Source organism: Brachycentrus maculatus, unplaced genomic scaffold (genome assembly GCF_059751285.1).
Source record: "Brachycentrus maculatus isolate JH-2025_06_01 unplaced genomic scaffold, ASM5975128v1 h1tg000049l, whole genome shotgun sequence".
Taxonomy (NCBI): Eukaryota; Metazoa; Arthropoda; class Insecta; order Trichoptera; family Brachycentridae; genus Brachycentrus; species Brachycentrus maculatus.
Window position 1 is genome coordinate 1,151,152 of NW_028280803.1, and position 17,809 is coordinate 1,168,960.

The 17,809-nt window shown below is 35.3% G+C and overlaps 3 protein-coding genes across 3 annotated transcripts; 2 read left to right on the plus strand and 1 right to left on the minus strand.

The window, feature by feature from the left end:
* Nucleotides 1–3,829: 3,829 nt before the first annotated feature.
* xit (ALG6/ALG8 family glucosyltransferase xit) lies at nt 3,830–11,282 on the minus strand. The gene is made up of 8 exons (XM_088277751.1): nt 11,145–11,282; nt 9,993–10,265; nt 8,813–8,966; nt 7,854–8,096; nt 7,155–7,260; nt 5,196–5,394; nt 5,025–5,111; nt 3,830–4,347 (listed from the first exon to the last, which is right to left on the minus strand). Exons 1-8 carry the CDS (start codon nt 11,201–11,203, stop codon nt 3,906–3,908), a joined length of 1,563 nt encoding a protein of 520 aa, XP_088133877.1. The 5' UTR covers nt 11,204–11,282; the 3' UTR covers nt 3,830–3,905.
* Nucleotides 11,283–12,207: 925 nt separating this feature from the next.
* Nucleotides 12,208–17,402, plus strand: LOC148312163 (uncharacterized). Its single transcript, XM_088277705.1, has 3 exons — nt 12,208–14,461; nt 16,358–16,637; nt 17,178–17,402. The coding sequence occupies exons 1-3, from the start codon at nt 14,252–14,254 to the stop codon at nt 17,372–17,374; spliced, it is 687 nt and encodes a 228-aa protein (XP_088133831.1). The 5' UTR covers nt 12,208–14,251; the 3' UTR covers nt 17,375–17,402.
* Nucleotides 12,249–14,123, plus strand: LOC148312164 (transmembrane protein 60). Its single transcript, XM_088277706.1, has one exon. The coding sequence runs from the start codon at nt 12,249–12,251 to the stop codon at nt 12,645–12,647; it is 399 nt and encodes a 132-aa protein (XP_088133832.1). The 3' UTR covers nt 12,648–14,123.
* Nucleotides 17,403–17,809: the final 407 nt, after the last annotated feature.

Genomic DNA, 17,809 nt, shown 5'->3' on the forward strand with positions numbered 1-17,809 from the left:
GTTCCAGTAAGTGAGAAAGGTCCCTCTAAGGGTGAGAATGTAAGGGGATTTTCCTCGGCCGGCAATCGAAGGAGAGTCCCCTGCACGGACGCGTTTGTACGCGTAATTCTGAAACATACTGCGTCAGAACGCAGCGATACGTTGAGATCTGGTTTATGTGATAAAGCAATAGTGTAGAATCAAATTGAGAGTAGTATTTTTAACCCTAAATTGTGGGGCATTCGTAAAATTTGTGATGGATATCCAATCTGTGGAGATCACCGGGGCAACACATAACAAGAATTTAGAGACAAATAGCATTTATCGTATTATAAAGTTTTCAAAAACATTTTTTTGCTTTTTAGTATCTTTCTTTTTCCGATAGTCCCGTATACATTGTAATAAGTCCTATGGTCTAGGGTTAAATATGTGAAATCGTGTATATTAACACATTGCTCAAGGCTGCACATATTCGTGCGTTTCAGAAACCTGCGCAAATATTTCACTCACTCCTTTCAAGAACGTCATAAATAAAAAAATGACAATTTTCAGTTGTGCATGTTTTCGGAATGCCCAGAAAATTTACTAAATCTTAGCAAACGGGGCATATTTTTAACTTAATATTTACCCGCTACAGGGCAGAAAGTGTTGTTTTTACATTTTGAAGAAAAGGTATTGTTTAATTATTTTTTTAAATATACTAAATATTTTTCAAATGGAAAAAAACTTTCAGGTTTTACCTAAAAAGATCTGTTGCACAATAAAAAGTCAATAAGTGGCTTAAGATTTATTTTTAATTCATTGTATTATATTTTAAAACATTAAAAAAGTTCTCCTGAAAAATCAAGTTTTTTTTATTTATGACGTTCTTGAAAGGAGTGAGCGATTTGTGTGTTTCATAAACCTAATGTTTCAGTTATGCGCACATATTTCTGTATGGCAGCTCTAAACATCGCTTCGACGGTCCTTATCCCCGTCCAATCTCATATATTACTAAGCCAGGAGATCTGTCTTCTGCCCACAACTCGTAGACCTTCTATTTTGCCTTTTATGATTAGGTGCAATAGTTAGTACTTCTCTCCTCTAAGCAAATACCTGAGATACTTGATATCAGTCAGCAACTGTCTCCCTGCTCTTGCTCTTGCTGATCATGCCGGTCCATGTAATGCGACGCATTCTATTCTATTCTACTCACAATTCTAAGCTTTTAACCCTACAACTAATTTATACCTTCTGGGATGCATGCGCTGCAGCTTTGCATGGTTTGGAAATATTCCCCTTTACCCCAGAGGGTAACCACGGATTAGGGTAGAACCTGTAAGTACCATCCCTTCCCACAGCGGGATACAGAATTTATAACGGTAAATTTCTTCGCCAAAACTCATTTCGCAAGTTACAAGTTTTTTTGTGAGAGGAAAGTTTCAAATCATTCCGTCTTTCTTTCTCTTAGAAGTCGAAACACGGCTTTCTATGGGTGAGGCATAATTAAGTGAACAATTTGATTATTGAGCAATCAATTTTAAACTATCTTCAAAATTACGATATATTGTATAGCTTGCTAATGCATCATTTCAGTTTGTTTTCGTGTATTTTTCGGTTAGAAATTCAATTGAACCATTTTTTTCATGTTAGTACTCGACACCATCTACGGTTGGACTTCCAAATGACAGGTCATAAACCCTGTAAATACAGACGTCCATATTCATATTTTTTTAAATATCAATAAAAATCTAGATTTAACCTTTGCCACAACCATGATTACACAATATTTTTGAGAAATAATTTATATTTTTAGCAATGAGTAAAACACACGCCCATATCTTCTTTTCTATTCCTCCGTTTGAAATAATCGCTTCATCGTCTTAGGAATAAAACATGTCACATATAGGCAAAACATAAAATTTGGAAATAGAGTAATCCCGCCCATAAACCATAAGCTAAGCTTGGATACAAAATGCCGAACCCTCTTCTAGTGGAACGGAAGGTCGACAATCAACAGTCCGGCTCCTCCTGAGGAGTCTTACTGTTATGTGATTTTCTCCCAGCAATAAGCAAATGCTGACAAGTTACTGATTGGCCCACACCAGTTTATCCCTCCTGTTCCCAACACAGGTTAAAATAAAACCTGTTCTTAGCTAGAGGAAACAAAAATCCACTTGATGATCTTTACGCCTTGTACATAATAAGCAAGGTACCTAGGAGTAAATATAAAAATGCAAATCCCATCTATAAAAAAATAAAATCCCGCCCAAAAACATGCACTTCCTGGGTTGCATTACTTGAATTACCCGACCGTGTTCACTCGTGTATTACTGGGTATTCTAAGACAATTTTACGGCTCCCCAAGGGTGGGTCTGGAGAGGGTTAGGTGACATATTGGGATAAGGTTGGATACCCACAACAACTTAAAATTTCCCGCTTCAGAAACAACCCCGGCAATGAAAGGGTTTAATGAACTTTGAGAGATCGCAAACATATATTGTGTTAATAATTATTTTTATGACTGGAAAGTGGTACTGAGCTTTTTCAATATAAATAATTTCATAAATTTTAATAAATCCTTATGTGGTACGTAGATACATTCTTTAAAATTTGATTAACATATAACAACAACAAAAACATATCATTTGTATACAATCGTACATTATACAAAATCGTACAAAAACAAATCATTTGTATATTATCTTAGGTATCGCATGTGTTGGACATTTTCAAAGAGTAAGGCGTTATATTTTGATCTAGGTATGGAATGTGTTGGATATTTTCAAAGAATAAAGCGATATATTTTAATCTAGGTATCGCATGTGTTCGAAATTTTAAGTAAAATTTTGAGTAAAAAGATATATTTTCATCTTGGTGTCGCATGTGTCGGATATTTTCAGAGAGTAAAGCGATATATTATATTGAATTAAATGATTTCAATGAAAAAAGTTAAATAAATATACCAAAATGTCAACGAATTTTCCTCGTTATATCCGAAATCTCGCTATATCCGTGCTCGTAATAACCGAGTTCGACTGTAGTTTATTTCACTAATAATGGACAAAACCTGTCAAACTGACGTTTCTTGAACAAACAAAAGCATAGACAAAGTGCATAAAATATGGAGTTACTCGAAAATTATACCTGTTTTCGCGGGAAACTTCGTGTAGCGTAACAAAACTACGTTGAGTTTAAGAAATTGATTTTAAGCACGTAGGATACAAAGCGAAGATAATATATTAGATTAATGATAGTTTTAGCTTGATTAGAAAAGAATACGGGGGGTGAAGATCGTCTTAAACTCTTTTTTTTTAAGGACGTTATAGTTTACAAAAAAACCATCTCACTCAATTTTAACATGCCCGTGGAACAGTATTCCATGCCATCTGGACCGCAACGGCAAAGTCACGCTCGCCAAATTCAGTTCACCGATACGATCATTTTACCCATGACTGGTATTCATTAATAGCATTTTTTAGATTAGTTCTTCTTCTTCTTCCTGGCTCCATTCCAACTTATCACTTTATAGACTGTTGGGGTCAGCTCTTCTCATCCTCTAGTTGTAGATCCTTAGATTCTCATGCTGTAGATTTCTGTGGTAACCATGAATTCTTTGGTCTTCCTCTAGATGTCTTTTGATGATTTTTTTAGATTGGTTGTTACTTTCAACTCCAAATTTAATTTGAAAAAACATGTCGTGAACGTCTTATTTCGTGTTTTGCTTTGCTGTGTAGCGGATAGATGTCACTTTAATACAAAAATATTATCAATTCTTTTCTGTCATCATTCTTTAGATGCTATCTAACATTGCCCGCATTAATTGTGTTAAGGATACATTAGGGAAGGTAAGTGCATAAAAAAAAACCAATATATCTCCATTCACATTTAATTAACACTATAAAAAATAAATAAGTACTAAAAATAACTACAAACAATTTAAATATCTACTTTATTTTCTTTGTACGCATTTCAGCATCGTGCACATTTAGTGAGAGGAAATTCCCATAGAGCCTAATCCAGGAGTACAGGACGCCTACAGCGCAGTACACAGATGTTAACATCAACGGCAGGAACTGATATGTCTTGTGAAGTTTGAGCGCATAGTGTATCAGGTTGTCATAGAGACATAGGGGGACCAGAGATATCAGATAGAGGGTTTCTAGAGCGTTCAGCATCGGCAGTCGCTTCATTCCTCCAGGCGCTGGCTTCTTGCAGGCATACAGACTTGGCAGTTGGGAGAAAGATATCCCGGAATGTAAGAGGAGTAAGCATATCTTGATCGGAAGAAGGTTCGTGTCAAACAGTAGCGGGAACAGGGAATAGTGACCCAAAGTCGAAAGTATCAAAAAGACCCGACAGTCGTACGGGTCCAGGGCTGCCAAAATGCTGAAAGAAGAAAAAATTCAAAGGCCTTGTAAACTATGAAAACATTTCAGACGGGAAAGGTATTTCTACTGGTTCGGTTGATTGATGCTTAAGGATGAGAAGGGTATTTTAACCTTACCAATTGAAAGAATTATCCAGTGTTTTTATATGAATATTATATACGAATCTCTTTGTAAGGGTCTTAACTATATGCACATAATTATCAAATCCTATCGACAGCGTTGTGCATGCGTAAAAAAAACCATCTGAAATGTGTTAAATACTGCCACAGGTTAATTCCATTAGTTTGAACAAATATCAAACTTTTTCTTTATATTGATTTCTCAACATATGTATGCGAAGAAAAATATGAGTATTAATACATTGCTCAAGAGAAATGTTTATTTTAGATACTGTTCGAGTGGCTTATAAGCGATCTATTTGCTTACTATTGGTAGAGCGCAAGAGACGCTAAAAAACATTGAACTGATCGGAATACGGATTGTGGTTACTTGTGATTAATATACGACCCTAATTAGCATACTACATAGGGTGGGGGTGGATGTAAAAACCACCCGACAACAATGTGTTGAAATATCAAGACTAAAAACTATAACTCCTAAGTGGACAAAACTTAGGTTACGACACACTCAAAATATTGTAAATATGAAAGTGTTTCAATGAAAAATAATACCAACCTCAATGGAATAAGTATAATCAATATTGCTTTCTCGTGGACGTGCCAACCGAATATAAATGAACATGCAGCACAAATCGTTATGCATCTGGAAAAGAAAACACAAATAAAAATACAAAATTAGAGTTTAGATACAAATTATTAAAAGATGTTTTTAATTTTGAGGGCGTACCGAATAAAATGCACATGTCTTCGCTTTTTATCCGCTCCCAGTTTCCAGAGCTTGAGTAAAGCGGGAACCATAGCCGCAAAGGTCAAATAAAACGTGATAGAAGGAGATATGGTAGGTAACACGACATGATTGTATTCTTGTACTAAACCAGCTGTCATGGATCCTGCCATTGTATTAAACTTATAACCAAATCTCGATACTGTAAAAAAAAAAATAAAAAAAATTAATAACATATATATTTTGCCTAACATATCGCTCACTCCTTTCAAGAACGTCATACATCAAAAATCGTCAATTTTCAGTTGTGCATGTTTTCGGAATTCCCAGAAAATGTACTATATCCCAGCAAAAGTGGCATATTTTTAACTTAATATTTACCCGCTACTGGGCAGAAAGTATTATTTTTGCATTTTGAAGAAAAGGTATTGTATAATAATTTTTTTAAATATACCTAATATTTTTCAAATGGAGAAAAAACCTTCAGGTTTTACCTAAAAAGTTCTGTTGCGCAGTAAAAATTTCAGTAAGTGGCTTGATATTTATTTTTAATACATTGTATTATGTTTTTTAACTTTAAAAACGTTCTCCTGAAAAATCAAGTATTTTGATTTATGACGTTCTTGAAAGGAGTAAGCGATATATCGCTCACTCCTTTCAACAACATCATACATATATCAAAAAAATTGATTTTTCAGGAAAGCGTTTTTAAAGTTTAATAATACAATGAAATGTATTAAAAATAAATATCAAGGCACTTATTGAATTTTTTGCTGTGCAACACATCTTTTTAGATAAAACCTGAATTTTTTTTCTCCATTTGAAAAATATTTAGTAAATTAAAAAAGATAAATAAAATAAAAATACTTTTTCTTCAAAATGCAAAAACACTTTGTAGCGGGTAAATATTAAGTTAATATGCTGCTTTTGCTGGGATATAGTACATTTTCTGGGCATTCCGAAAACATGCATCACTGAAAATCGACAATTTTTGATATATGACGTTGTTGAAAGGAGTGAGCGATATGATATCTTGGAGATAATGAATGTTGAGAAAAACTTGGGATGACCAATTTTTTCAAATACTTGAAAGTGGTCAGGTTAGGAGTCGGAATAATCGCCAGGTATGTATAATATTTATTCAATATTACCATGGACCTGAAGCGGAGGGCTGATCACCTTTCCTTCATGTGTAAAACGATCATGATAACACTGCGTTTATAAGATACAGTGCCCTATGCACCATTGGGGTGCGGATAAGGGTTTTATTATTATATGTATAAGGGGATGTATGAATTTAGAAGAGGCAAAAATTTATTACAAAGACAGATTGGTGTGGCATTCTAATCTCTCTGTCGTTTGATGTTTAGTAAATTAATTTGCTTTTAGAAACGCCTGATACTGTATACTTATTTAACAAAAATTTGGTAACAATTGTTGATAATTCATACTTGAATACGCTAGTCCCAATCTGCACACAAGTTGTGCATAGGGCACTACATTGAATCAACACATGGTTAAGTTAACACATTGGTTACGGGAAATGCTTAAAAACGTCTTTTACATACTGTTAGCAGAGAGCGAGAGACGCTTATAAATATTATATTTGCTTACTTTTTGTAAAGTACGAGAGATGCCAAATAACATGGTACAAATTGGAATTGGATTTGCGATTAAGTATACAACCCTTATTAATATACGACCCTACTTAGTATACTAATTAGGGTCGGGATTGATGAAAAAATTGCCCAATAAAAATCTGTTAAGCATTGATAATAAGAAGGCAGGGTGATAAGTCCTTCGCTCCGGATTCTAGTATACAGGAGTGGAATGTGATTAACAGGATGCATGTGATGTAAGTTAATAAGCTGAGGGTTGAGAACATAATAGCTATATGGGGAAGGAAGGAATAGTAGGTAATACGAGTATTGAAGAGGAAATTGAGAATATTTTCATACTTACATAAAATAGAAGCCGCTTTGTCAGCTATATTGTAAAGTGCCCAAAAATTTGGTGCCCAATACGCGTGACTCAAGCCCCTCTTGAATGGGAAAAGACGTGAGATTACCTAAAAATTTTAACAAAACAAATTAAATTAAAAATGGATATATAATACCACAAAGTGACTGCTGAATCAATCAATGAAAATTTAATCTTCAAGGCCTTCTGTTCATCTTATGTCTTGAATAAGTATTTCTTCTAACCCTTATCCGCATCCAATGGTGCATAGGGCACTACATCGTAATGACGCAGTATTATCTTGATTGTTGCTTACATGAAAGCAAGGTGGTCACTCCTGCATTTCAGGGACCAGTCCAGGGTTATATGTATTAAATAATTATTAAAGTGTAAAATTCACAAATATTTATTTTCACCCCCCTCCCCCCCACTGGGAATCGAACCCGGGACCTCCAGCACGGTAGCTTAACACGCTAACCATTACACCACGGAGGCAGACAAGTATTTGAGTAGGAAGAAAATATATATGTAATAACAAAAAGCATTACTTTTTAGATAGCCTCAATAGTTACACACAATAATAGGAGGTACTACACCAACACAAGACAGCTGTAGCCACCTTGTCCCCAAATGAGGCTTTATTATCAACAGCTACAGACCACTTGTCCATGAATGTGTTAAACGTTAAAAATTTATACAAACCTGAGGAATGTCTTTGTAGAAAGGTCCAAAAGAGCACAGGCAAACTGATAAAACCACTGCTCCGACTTTGACTAGATTTTTAAAGGAAAACGAATACCAAGCCACATTAACGGAATCTTTCGATGAAACGGTGAAACAGTAGGATCGGAATAAGTATACGATGTACGCTGGTGCGATGTACAAATAAATATGCTTCATATTCAGGAGTACGGCAAACCAGAAAGCAGAGCGGATGTGATTACTCTGAAAAATAAAAACAGAAAATATATGTAGACATAAATTTGGGATTTTAAAAATCTAATTTAATATTACCCAGAAGCATGTTGTCCTCATGAGAGGATTAAACGTTAGCAAAATTACTATGTTTATCAGTTGTCACCAACTTTTTAGAGAAAAGGTCTGGATTGTTTTTTTTTAAACCTAGAGGACCTGATGATAAATCAACTATGATTCTGACTAGAATCAATGAAATTAGAATTTTAATTTATGTGCTTATTTAATCATATAAAAATATTAAACAAAATATCTAACATAGATAATTAAAACAAAATGAAGACCATCCAATTTGATCAAATTCCAATTGTTGAATTGAAATATGGCTATATAATTTATATTTGAAGCATTAACTTTGTGATTTTCCATTTCATTATTAAAATATAACTTTGTTTTAAAATCACATTAAAAATTATAGTGATTTTAAAACAAAATTATATTTAATGAAATATGGCTGCTGTGAATTCACAAAATTCTTTGAAATTAATATATGGAATATGAATTACTTATTTGCAGAAGTTAGGGATTTTTAGAGAGATGGATAAAAATCTTTGCTGGGCCAGATCTGTATGTTGGTGAACACTAATGCAGATAATACCGTCTCACCCATTCAGGTAAAATTCACCAATCAACAATCATTTTATGTTTGTAGTTAAATTGAAAAAAAAAACATTTTAAATATGTACCTTTATTGCTTCTCCAATAGAAAGAAGCATGATACCAAATAATATCCCATTGTACTGGAAATGTATGTGATCAACCATAAGCAAGCCAGCATTTCCAAATATCAATATAAACGTCAGTATCTTCGATTTTGTATCACCAAAAACATTACAGCATCTAAAGAAATATTGGAAATACAAGCAACATTAATAATAATAATATATTTGCATAATTTAAGCAATACTGTATTTTATACAGGCTTTAAGACACATTTTAACATGTTGACTGCCAACAACGAGATAACTCGTGGTTTGCGTTCTTTGCTAGGATGCCGAATACGAGTTATCTTGTACTGTGCCTTGCAGCTGTTCAAGCAGCTATGAAAAAATATACTTCCTAGTATATCAGTGCTAGTATGGATAGATGACGCATGGGAGGAGAACAAAAATCAATACTGGTAAAATATAATTATAAAAAAATTATTTAAAATCAAGAAGTGAAATAATATTTTTAAAGAATTGGCTTTTTAGACCGGAATTCTGAAAATTGCCATGGTAGTCAATATGTTAATTTCTAAGCAATTTATGTCAAAATTTTTTTTTGCCAAATTATTGTTACCACGGAATTAAGGGGCTTTTGATGAATACTTGAAGTGAGGGGGTGTTTGCTTCAAAAAACATCAATAACACAATTGTAGTGTGTTTTTGTGTGCTACAAATGCACGTGTGATGTGACTTGTGTGATGGACTACATTTTTTATTGTATGATTCCCATCACTACAATGTTGCCAGATAGAGATAGGTTTCCTGCAGCCATTTTTAGGATTTATGTCCGCCTCCGTAGTGTAATGGTCAGTACGCTCGGCCACCGTTCTGGAGGTCCCGCGTTCGATTCCCAGGGGGGTCAAAAAAACTGATTTTTTTCACTGTATTATTAATTCAATTTTACCCTGGACTGGTACCTGAAGCGGAGGGCTGATCACCTTTCCTTCATGTGTTAACGATCAAGATAACACTGCGTTTATATGATGCAGTGCCCTATGCACCATTAGGGTGCGGATAAGGGTTTGAATGAATTTTAAATCAAACACTGGACATTTTTATATTAATTCCGAGTATAAAACGATCCTGAATTTTAGAGGCAATTTTTTTAAGAAAAGTGTCTTTTAGTCTGTTAAATACGGTACATATTATTTTGACTTACTTCTTAACGCCAAATGCAAAGATGAAGTCTGAGAATATAACAGAAAGCCTTTGGAACAAAACGGTCCTCTCAGATTTGTAATTTAAGTTGGAGATCTTCAGCATTTCTGGGTCGAACCATCTCGCGATGTGGGACAGGCCGTACTCGAACCAGGCGAAGAGAGGCGGGTAGTCGAGGGTCCATTCCGACGTGTTCTCGTAATACCAAGACCTTATGGGCAAGGAGTGCGTTACGGCAAGCCAGTTTCTATGCACCTCGAAATCTGTGGAATGACTGGAAAAAACACTCTTTGAAATTGAGTTGTATACAGGAGAAAGTGACCAACTAACAAAACGTAAAATGTTCAGGAGGGGCCATTTAAGTCACTTTTATACAAGTTTTAAATCGTTTTGGGATTTTTCAGGGTGATATTAAGCTAGTAAGATATCAAAAAGTCAATGATCACGTTTTTGTAAAAAAATGCACTTGGTCACTTTCTCCTGTGTGACTAAGATATGTGACATTGAAAACAAAACGTATGTTTTTTGCCACATATTATGTGTATATTTATTCATCTACATTAAAGGTAAAACACTGAACTTCATCTTCAACCATCATCCACACCCGATGGTGCATAGGGCACTGCATCATATAAACGCAGTGTAATCTTAATTATTAACACATGAAGGAAAGGTGATCAGCCCTCTGTTTGAGGTACCAGTCCAGGGTAATATTGAATAAATATTAAAGTGAAAAAATCACTTATATTTATTTGACTCCCCCCCTGGGAATCGAACTCGGGACCTCCAGTACGGTAGCTGAACGTGCTGACCATTACAATACAGAGGCGGACAATATGTGACATGGAAAACAGAAGAGAATTGTTTTGCTGCATAATTTCAGTAAATTTATTTATTCATATTAAAGGCAAAAAAGTAAACAGTTAATCTGATTGCGTTCACTAGAAGGGGTCAGATTCACTAAAATTTGGGATACGGTCACTCAATCAATGTACAAAATCCATCGTTAATGTAAAAGCCAATGTTTTATCAATATTAATGGTAAAACTTGAAAAAAATAGGGAATCAACATAATTAATTATTGAGTAAAATTTGGAACAGAATAAATATTGGAACACTTCCATATAAACAAATAAATAAAAAATGGACTTACTATGCAGGAATGAGTAGGAGTTTAATACATGTAATGATAAATATTATTGCTATATACATTTCGAGAAGCCTGGCGGCCGGCCGGCCGTACCACTACACGACGAAGCGAGTGGCAGTGGGTGACATTGACATCTCTATCAGCTGTTTACGTTTACACCATAGATAGCAACCGATTTGGATCATAGATAAAAGCAGTTAGAAATTCGTTTGAACTAAAAAATGTTAAGTCTGATTATGCGGAAACTTGTGTTAGACATCTAACGACGTAAATTAGAAACGTACTCTTGAATTTTTTTTTAAATCTTGGTGTTTTCCTTATTTTATACCTTTTATTTGCATTGTGCAGTAACTTACTTTCTTAACTTAAGTTCACTTTTCGTGTGTCTACGGCTTCTTTTCCACCAATGTGGGTTTCGTCTAGAAGTATATAATCTTTGGTTGCGTATTGTAGAATTAGAGTCTCGGCTCCAGTCTTGTCAGCCAGTCCACCCTTTCTGGGTGGCTTCGTGAATATCCCGAAGGCCACCACCAAACGCATTGAACCAGCAGTCCCGCACTATGTGTGTCATGGTCTGCTCAGCTCCACACTAACAATTAGGGTTGTTCATTTGCCCCTCCCCCCACAGCAAGAAGTTCCATCAACCTTGCTTCGTTTTTATTTTGTAACAATAACAAATAATCCTTTTTCTGTATTGTTTTATTGAAATCTAAGTGTTAAAAATTACCGAAAGAGTACCTGAATACATTTCTGTGACGTCATTATTGAATGATGAGCAGTCCATATAATATTTATGTCAAAGAATTTGCTGTCAAAACAACCATAACCTCAAAATCACAAAAAAATTGTCTATTAGCGAGTGACCTGTCATTACCGTACACCGACGAAATATTTTTGACGAATTAGAAAATATATTGGTTTATATTAAAGCAATAAGTTAAAATAAAATAATTCTATATGATACTTATTTAATACATTAACATTTTTATGTTCGAAGTATTTAATTAATTCGATCAACAAGCATTCTTTTTTGTGTAGTATAAGGAAAAGTTTGGTTTTGTTTAAAGTTTATTGTGCAAGTGTTGTGTATCGTATTGATATTTGACAATGGCTATTTTACATCGTGCACTGTTCACATGGTTCATACTGTTAATGTTTTTAATTCTCCTGTGCCTTCGACTAGAATCTAAGACCCATTGGACCTGGTTCATCGTATTTATACCCATGTGGATATTTGATTGGATTTTATTAATGTACGTGATATTCCACATGATCTCGCACTGTAGAAATGGGATCGATCGGTTCCGGGGCACTATAAGCAAAAACGTCTGGTACATCACAACTATAGGTTTAAAAATGTCGGCACAAATCGTTATTTGTATTAAACTCGAATACGCCAAAGTGAATTTGCCCATATATGTTGTGATGACCCCAATTTGGGTCCTTTTAGCTATCCTGGTTGGTTATGTGTTTTTAAAACTTATGAAATTTGACAATCGTTACTAGCGTTTGTGAATAAACTATGTTTTAAGTGCTTTAAGGACCGTACATCATCTTGACAATTGAATATTGATCCGTACTGCGACCGAATTAGATCATTGTATTAATATTTGGTTTTTATTTTATTGAATAAAATTTTAAAACTCACTGTGAGTTTGAAAACATCTGAACTGTATAAGGGACAGTAACTATAAACAAGATTTGATTGTTTATACCACTACAACTTCTTTCACATACTCTTTAAAAATATTACCCTCTAAAATAATATATACCAAGATAATAAAAGATTTTCTGTTCCTTGGATCTCAAATCAGCAATACTTCATTGCTGCGAAGGAGAGATCAGACGTCGCATCGCCATCGCCATCGCCAAAAGTGCCATGTGCCAAGCTGGATAAAATCTGGAAAGACGAGGGTGTGAATAACAACACCAAGATAAAGCCTATCAGGAGTTTGGTCCACTCCATTTTTCTCTATGCTGCTGAAACCATAAAAGCAGCAGAAAAAAGAAAAATGGCCGCTTTCGAAATGTGGTGTTGGAGGCACATGCTCCGAATTCCATGGACAGCTAGACGCACCAACGAGTCCATTCGCTAGGAACTACGCTTGGGTGGCTTGACTCTGGCCAATGTCTGTACCCGACGGTTTCTCCAGTTCTTTGGACACGTTGCGCTTGGCAATGAGGATAGCCTGGAATGACTCGTTGTGATCGGTAGCCTGGAGGGAAAGAGAGGGAGAGGAAGATCCCCCATGCGATGGACCAATCAAGTTAAGGCAGCTGCAGGCACCTCGGTGGTTGGAACGCTATGTACAGCGCAGGGGATAGCTGGAAAAGAGTTATTACTTCCACAAGGGTTACAACCCGTAGTAATGAGGAATAAGACGGAGAAGAAGAAAATAATATAAAATAATAAAAATTGTAACAAGAATAAACCCACCGTCCAAGACGTGTATGTAAAAAAAAGATATATAGACACCGATACATATTATATGTTAAAGAAATTTGTACTTATTTAAGCGTAAAATATGTTATGAGGAACCTTTAAAAGGAAATAGATTTATTGTCAATACTATCCTGTAAGAAATTGAAATTTTATTTAAAAATGGAGACAAAATTGGACGGTAAAATTAAACACGTATGCGTATTTCAAGAATCAAAGTTGTGTGGCCGTGTATGACCAGTTTTGACTAGCAAAAATTTTGATACTTTTCACGCCAAAAAAATCACAAGCTGTCAATAAAAACAAACATATTCAAATTCAAATAGTTCATCCTAAATTTTATGTTTGATATTTTTATATGGTTCAAAAACTGATCTCGTAAAACTCGATTTGTGGGTGTGTACACCTGTTAGGGAGATTCGTAATATGTAAATAAAATAAAAATGGAGAGGGATGTTAGTATAACCTTCAAGAGGTTAATGTAGTTGTTTAATTTGAGAGTCAATCATTTGACGTTTTCTAAATATAAAACTTGGCAATGGTTACATTTGTGTCATTACCATACACTCAAAACTCGTGTGGGTGTTATTCATTTCACTGTGCGGTGACATAACGGACAGTCGTCCCGCGGCCGTCCAGTCAAAATATTGATAGTGCTTTTGCGATTGTGATGGCGGCTGCGTTTCCTCCCCCGGAGTTGGGCACGCTAGTGACGGAGGTCCCCGTCGGGAAGACTGTGGTGCTCCGCTGCAGCAGCAACGATGACCAGCACAACTTCATGTTCTGGCAGTTGGGCCAGAACCAGATCATAGGACCCGGAAACGATTACGATCACTCCAAATTCAAATACGAAGTTCTTTCCGGCAGACTGCACATTAAAGTAAGTATATTTACCTGATTGTCTGCTGGAAACGCTTAAAAGCACCTTTTACATACTGTTGGTAAAGAGCAGGAGACGCTTATAAGCGTTCTATTTGTTTAATTTTGATAGAGCGCGAGAGACGCCAAAAAACATTGTGGTTACTTGTGATTAGTATACGACTCTAATTAGGGTCGGGGTTGATGAAAAAATCACCCAAAAACAATGTATAAATTGCTTTACTTAATTTTAATTTTTCATCGGCTTCCGTGGCGTAATGGTTAACGTGTTTAGCTACCGTGCTGGAGGTCCTGGGTTCAATTCTCAGGGAGGGTTGAAAATAAATGTTAGTGATTTTACACTATAATATTTATTTCATATTACCCTGGACTGGGCCCTGAAGTGCAGGAGTGATCACCTTGCCTTCATGTAAGTATCGATCAAGATAATTCTGCATCAACGCGATGCAGTGCCCTATGCACTAGTGGGTGAGGATAAGGGATAGAAGAAGAAGAAGAATATTTAACAGATTGTTTGCTGGAAACACTCAAAAGCGCCTTTTACATACTGTTGGTAGAGAGCGGGAGACGCCTAAAAACATTGTACAGATTGGAATTGGGTTTGCAGTTACTTATGATTAGTACACGACCCTAATTATGGTCGGGGTTGATAAAAAACCACCCAACAACAATATGTTAGTTACTTTACTTATTTCTGTTGTCAAAAAAAAAAATGCCCATTGATTTATCGAAATTTAGTGGAATGACTGGGAAAACACACTTGTGGTATATAGTTTTTTTTCGGTTTTGACCGGTGACTGGGTTTCGTCGTTACCGACATCATCAGACCAGTCTGATGATGTCAGTAATTTACCATAGTTTTATTTTTTACAGTAGTTTATAATTTATTTATGTCAGGATTACCATTACTGACATAATCGGATTACATCCAGAAACCCGGTCACTGGTAAAATAAAATGAAAGTGGAAAAAACTGTGTAATTTTTTGCTTGAATTGACTAGAATTTCACTAGAGATATCTATAGTGAGATGAAAGAAGCTTTTTATTGAGCAGAAACATTACATTACATTTAATCCAGAAAGAGTACCACAGATATCTCTATATAATTGTTGTTTAACTGTGTGGCGGGTTGTGGTCCGTGTGGTGGTTAGTGTCGCGGACTCTTGAGTCAGAGTTTCTCGGTTCGAACCCACTCTACCGCAATTTGATACCTATTTCTAATAATGAGCCACTGAGGCTCACAGAAATAGTATAAAATTGAAGTATTTGTGTAAATAATAAAACCGCATATCGCTCACTCCTTTCCACAACGTCATATATCAAAAATCATCAATTTTCAGTTGTGCATGGTTTCCGAATGTCCAGAAAATGTAACTTAATATTTACCCGCTACAGGGCAGAAAGTGTTGTTTTTGCATTTTGAAGAAAAGGTACTGTTGCATAGTAAAAAGTCCAATAAGTGGCTTGATATTTATTTTTAATACATTTTCTTATATTTTTGAACTTTAAAAACGATCTCCTGAAAAATCAAGTTTTTTTAAATATGACGTTGTTGAAAGGAGTGAGCGATATAATTCTTATTTTAATTTCTTGTCCGCCTCCGTAGTGTAATGGTCAGCGCACTTGGCTACCGTTCTGGAGGTCCCGGGTTCGATTCCCAGGGGGGGTCACATAAATATAAGTGATTTTTTCACTCTAATGTTTATTCAATATTACCCTGGACTGGTACCTGAAGCGGAGGGCTGATCACCTTTCCTTCATGTGTAAATGATCAAGATAACACTGCGTTTATATGACGCAGTGCCCTATGCACCATTGGGGTGCGGATAAGGGTTTTATTATTTTATTATTATTAAAATTAAAAATAACTATATTAATGTTTTGTTTATTTTTCTAGGGAGTAACGCCTAGTGAAACCGGTTATTATAGGTGCATATCCAAGCACATTGAAAAGGGTAATTTGAACATCGGGGCCGTTGAAATGATTGTAAAGGGAGGCGGAGGAAATGTGAGACTTCAAAGCCTACAACAAGCGGAAATTGTGGACAGCAGTGATATGGAAATTGTCAAAATAATTTGCATTATAATTTCCCTCTTGGTACTAATTACTTGCGCAGTCATATTTTACAAAATGAAAGTTAACGAGAAAAAGAGAAACGCTCGGCTTGTCATGCTCAGTAAGTACATATTGTTGATATAATTTATATTTGAAGCAATAACTTTGTGATTTTCCATAAATGTCAAGACTTCCATATTTTTCTTCATCTATGTTGAGATGTCAAAAAAATAATGTAGATGTTATATTTGATATCCAGACTACTACTGTACTGAATTTTTTACTAAAATTTCTGTGTTTTTAATGGAAAATCAAGCAAAGATTGTTGTAAATTTATCATTTTTTTGCATTTGCTTCCCATGTACCGTAGAACGGGGCTACTTGAACTTTGATTTGTTACTTGAGCCCAGTACAAAAAAAATATTTAGATCGTGGTTTCAATCAAAGTATCGTGACAATAAGTGTCACCTGTCAGGGAAACAATGAATCATGTCGATACGTTCATTATTGTAGACCAAACACAGATTTAAATTTTGTTTTGTACTGGGCTCAAGTAACACATCAAAGTTCAAGTAGCCCCATTCTAAAAATGTTTTATTCATATGAAACCAATGTTAAATTATCACTGAAAGTTTATTATTGAATTTCATTACATTTTTAGCTGAGGATGATGATGACGATGGCAGTGGAGATGAGATCTATAATCGCACAACCACAATGATCGATGATTCAATGCCTGGACCGAGCAAAGCACCTGAAGAACACATCACTGGAATAGATAACCGAGGACTCGACACAGATTTCAACTCTGTTTTTGAACAAATATCCATCAATGTTGCCAACAGAAACCTTATATAATTTTTTTAATACAACATATTATCAAATACTTAAATATTTTAATATACAAAACTCATCTGACTTTATATCGTGGGTATACTGGCAAAAATCATTAACTCTAAAATCCCTGTTATTTAAAGTTTAGTTTATAGAACGTCGAAAATTTATAATACTGCATCAGTCAAAATTGCATATTTTTGAGTTAATGTTTTTTGCCAGTACAGCCACAATATGAACGTCCACAGTGATAGTCTGGTTACTGCCATCTGTTGGGCTATATACAAACTGCAAGACTAAGTAGTATGTACTAAGGCTAAGGGCATTTGTCAACTACACCGGATTTCACCGTCCGGCAGTCCGGTTTTGAAGACGGAAAAATGATGACGACTATGACAGTTTAGCGTGATCAAATTTACGCGCAACGTGTTCACGCACCGATCAAGAGCACCGATCCGA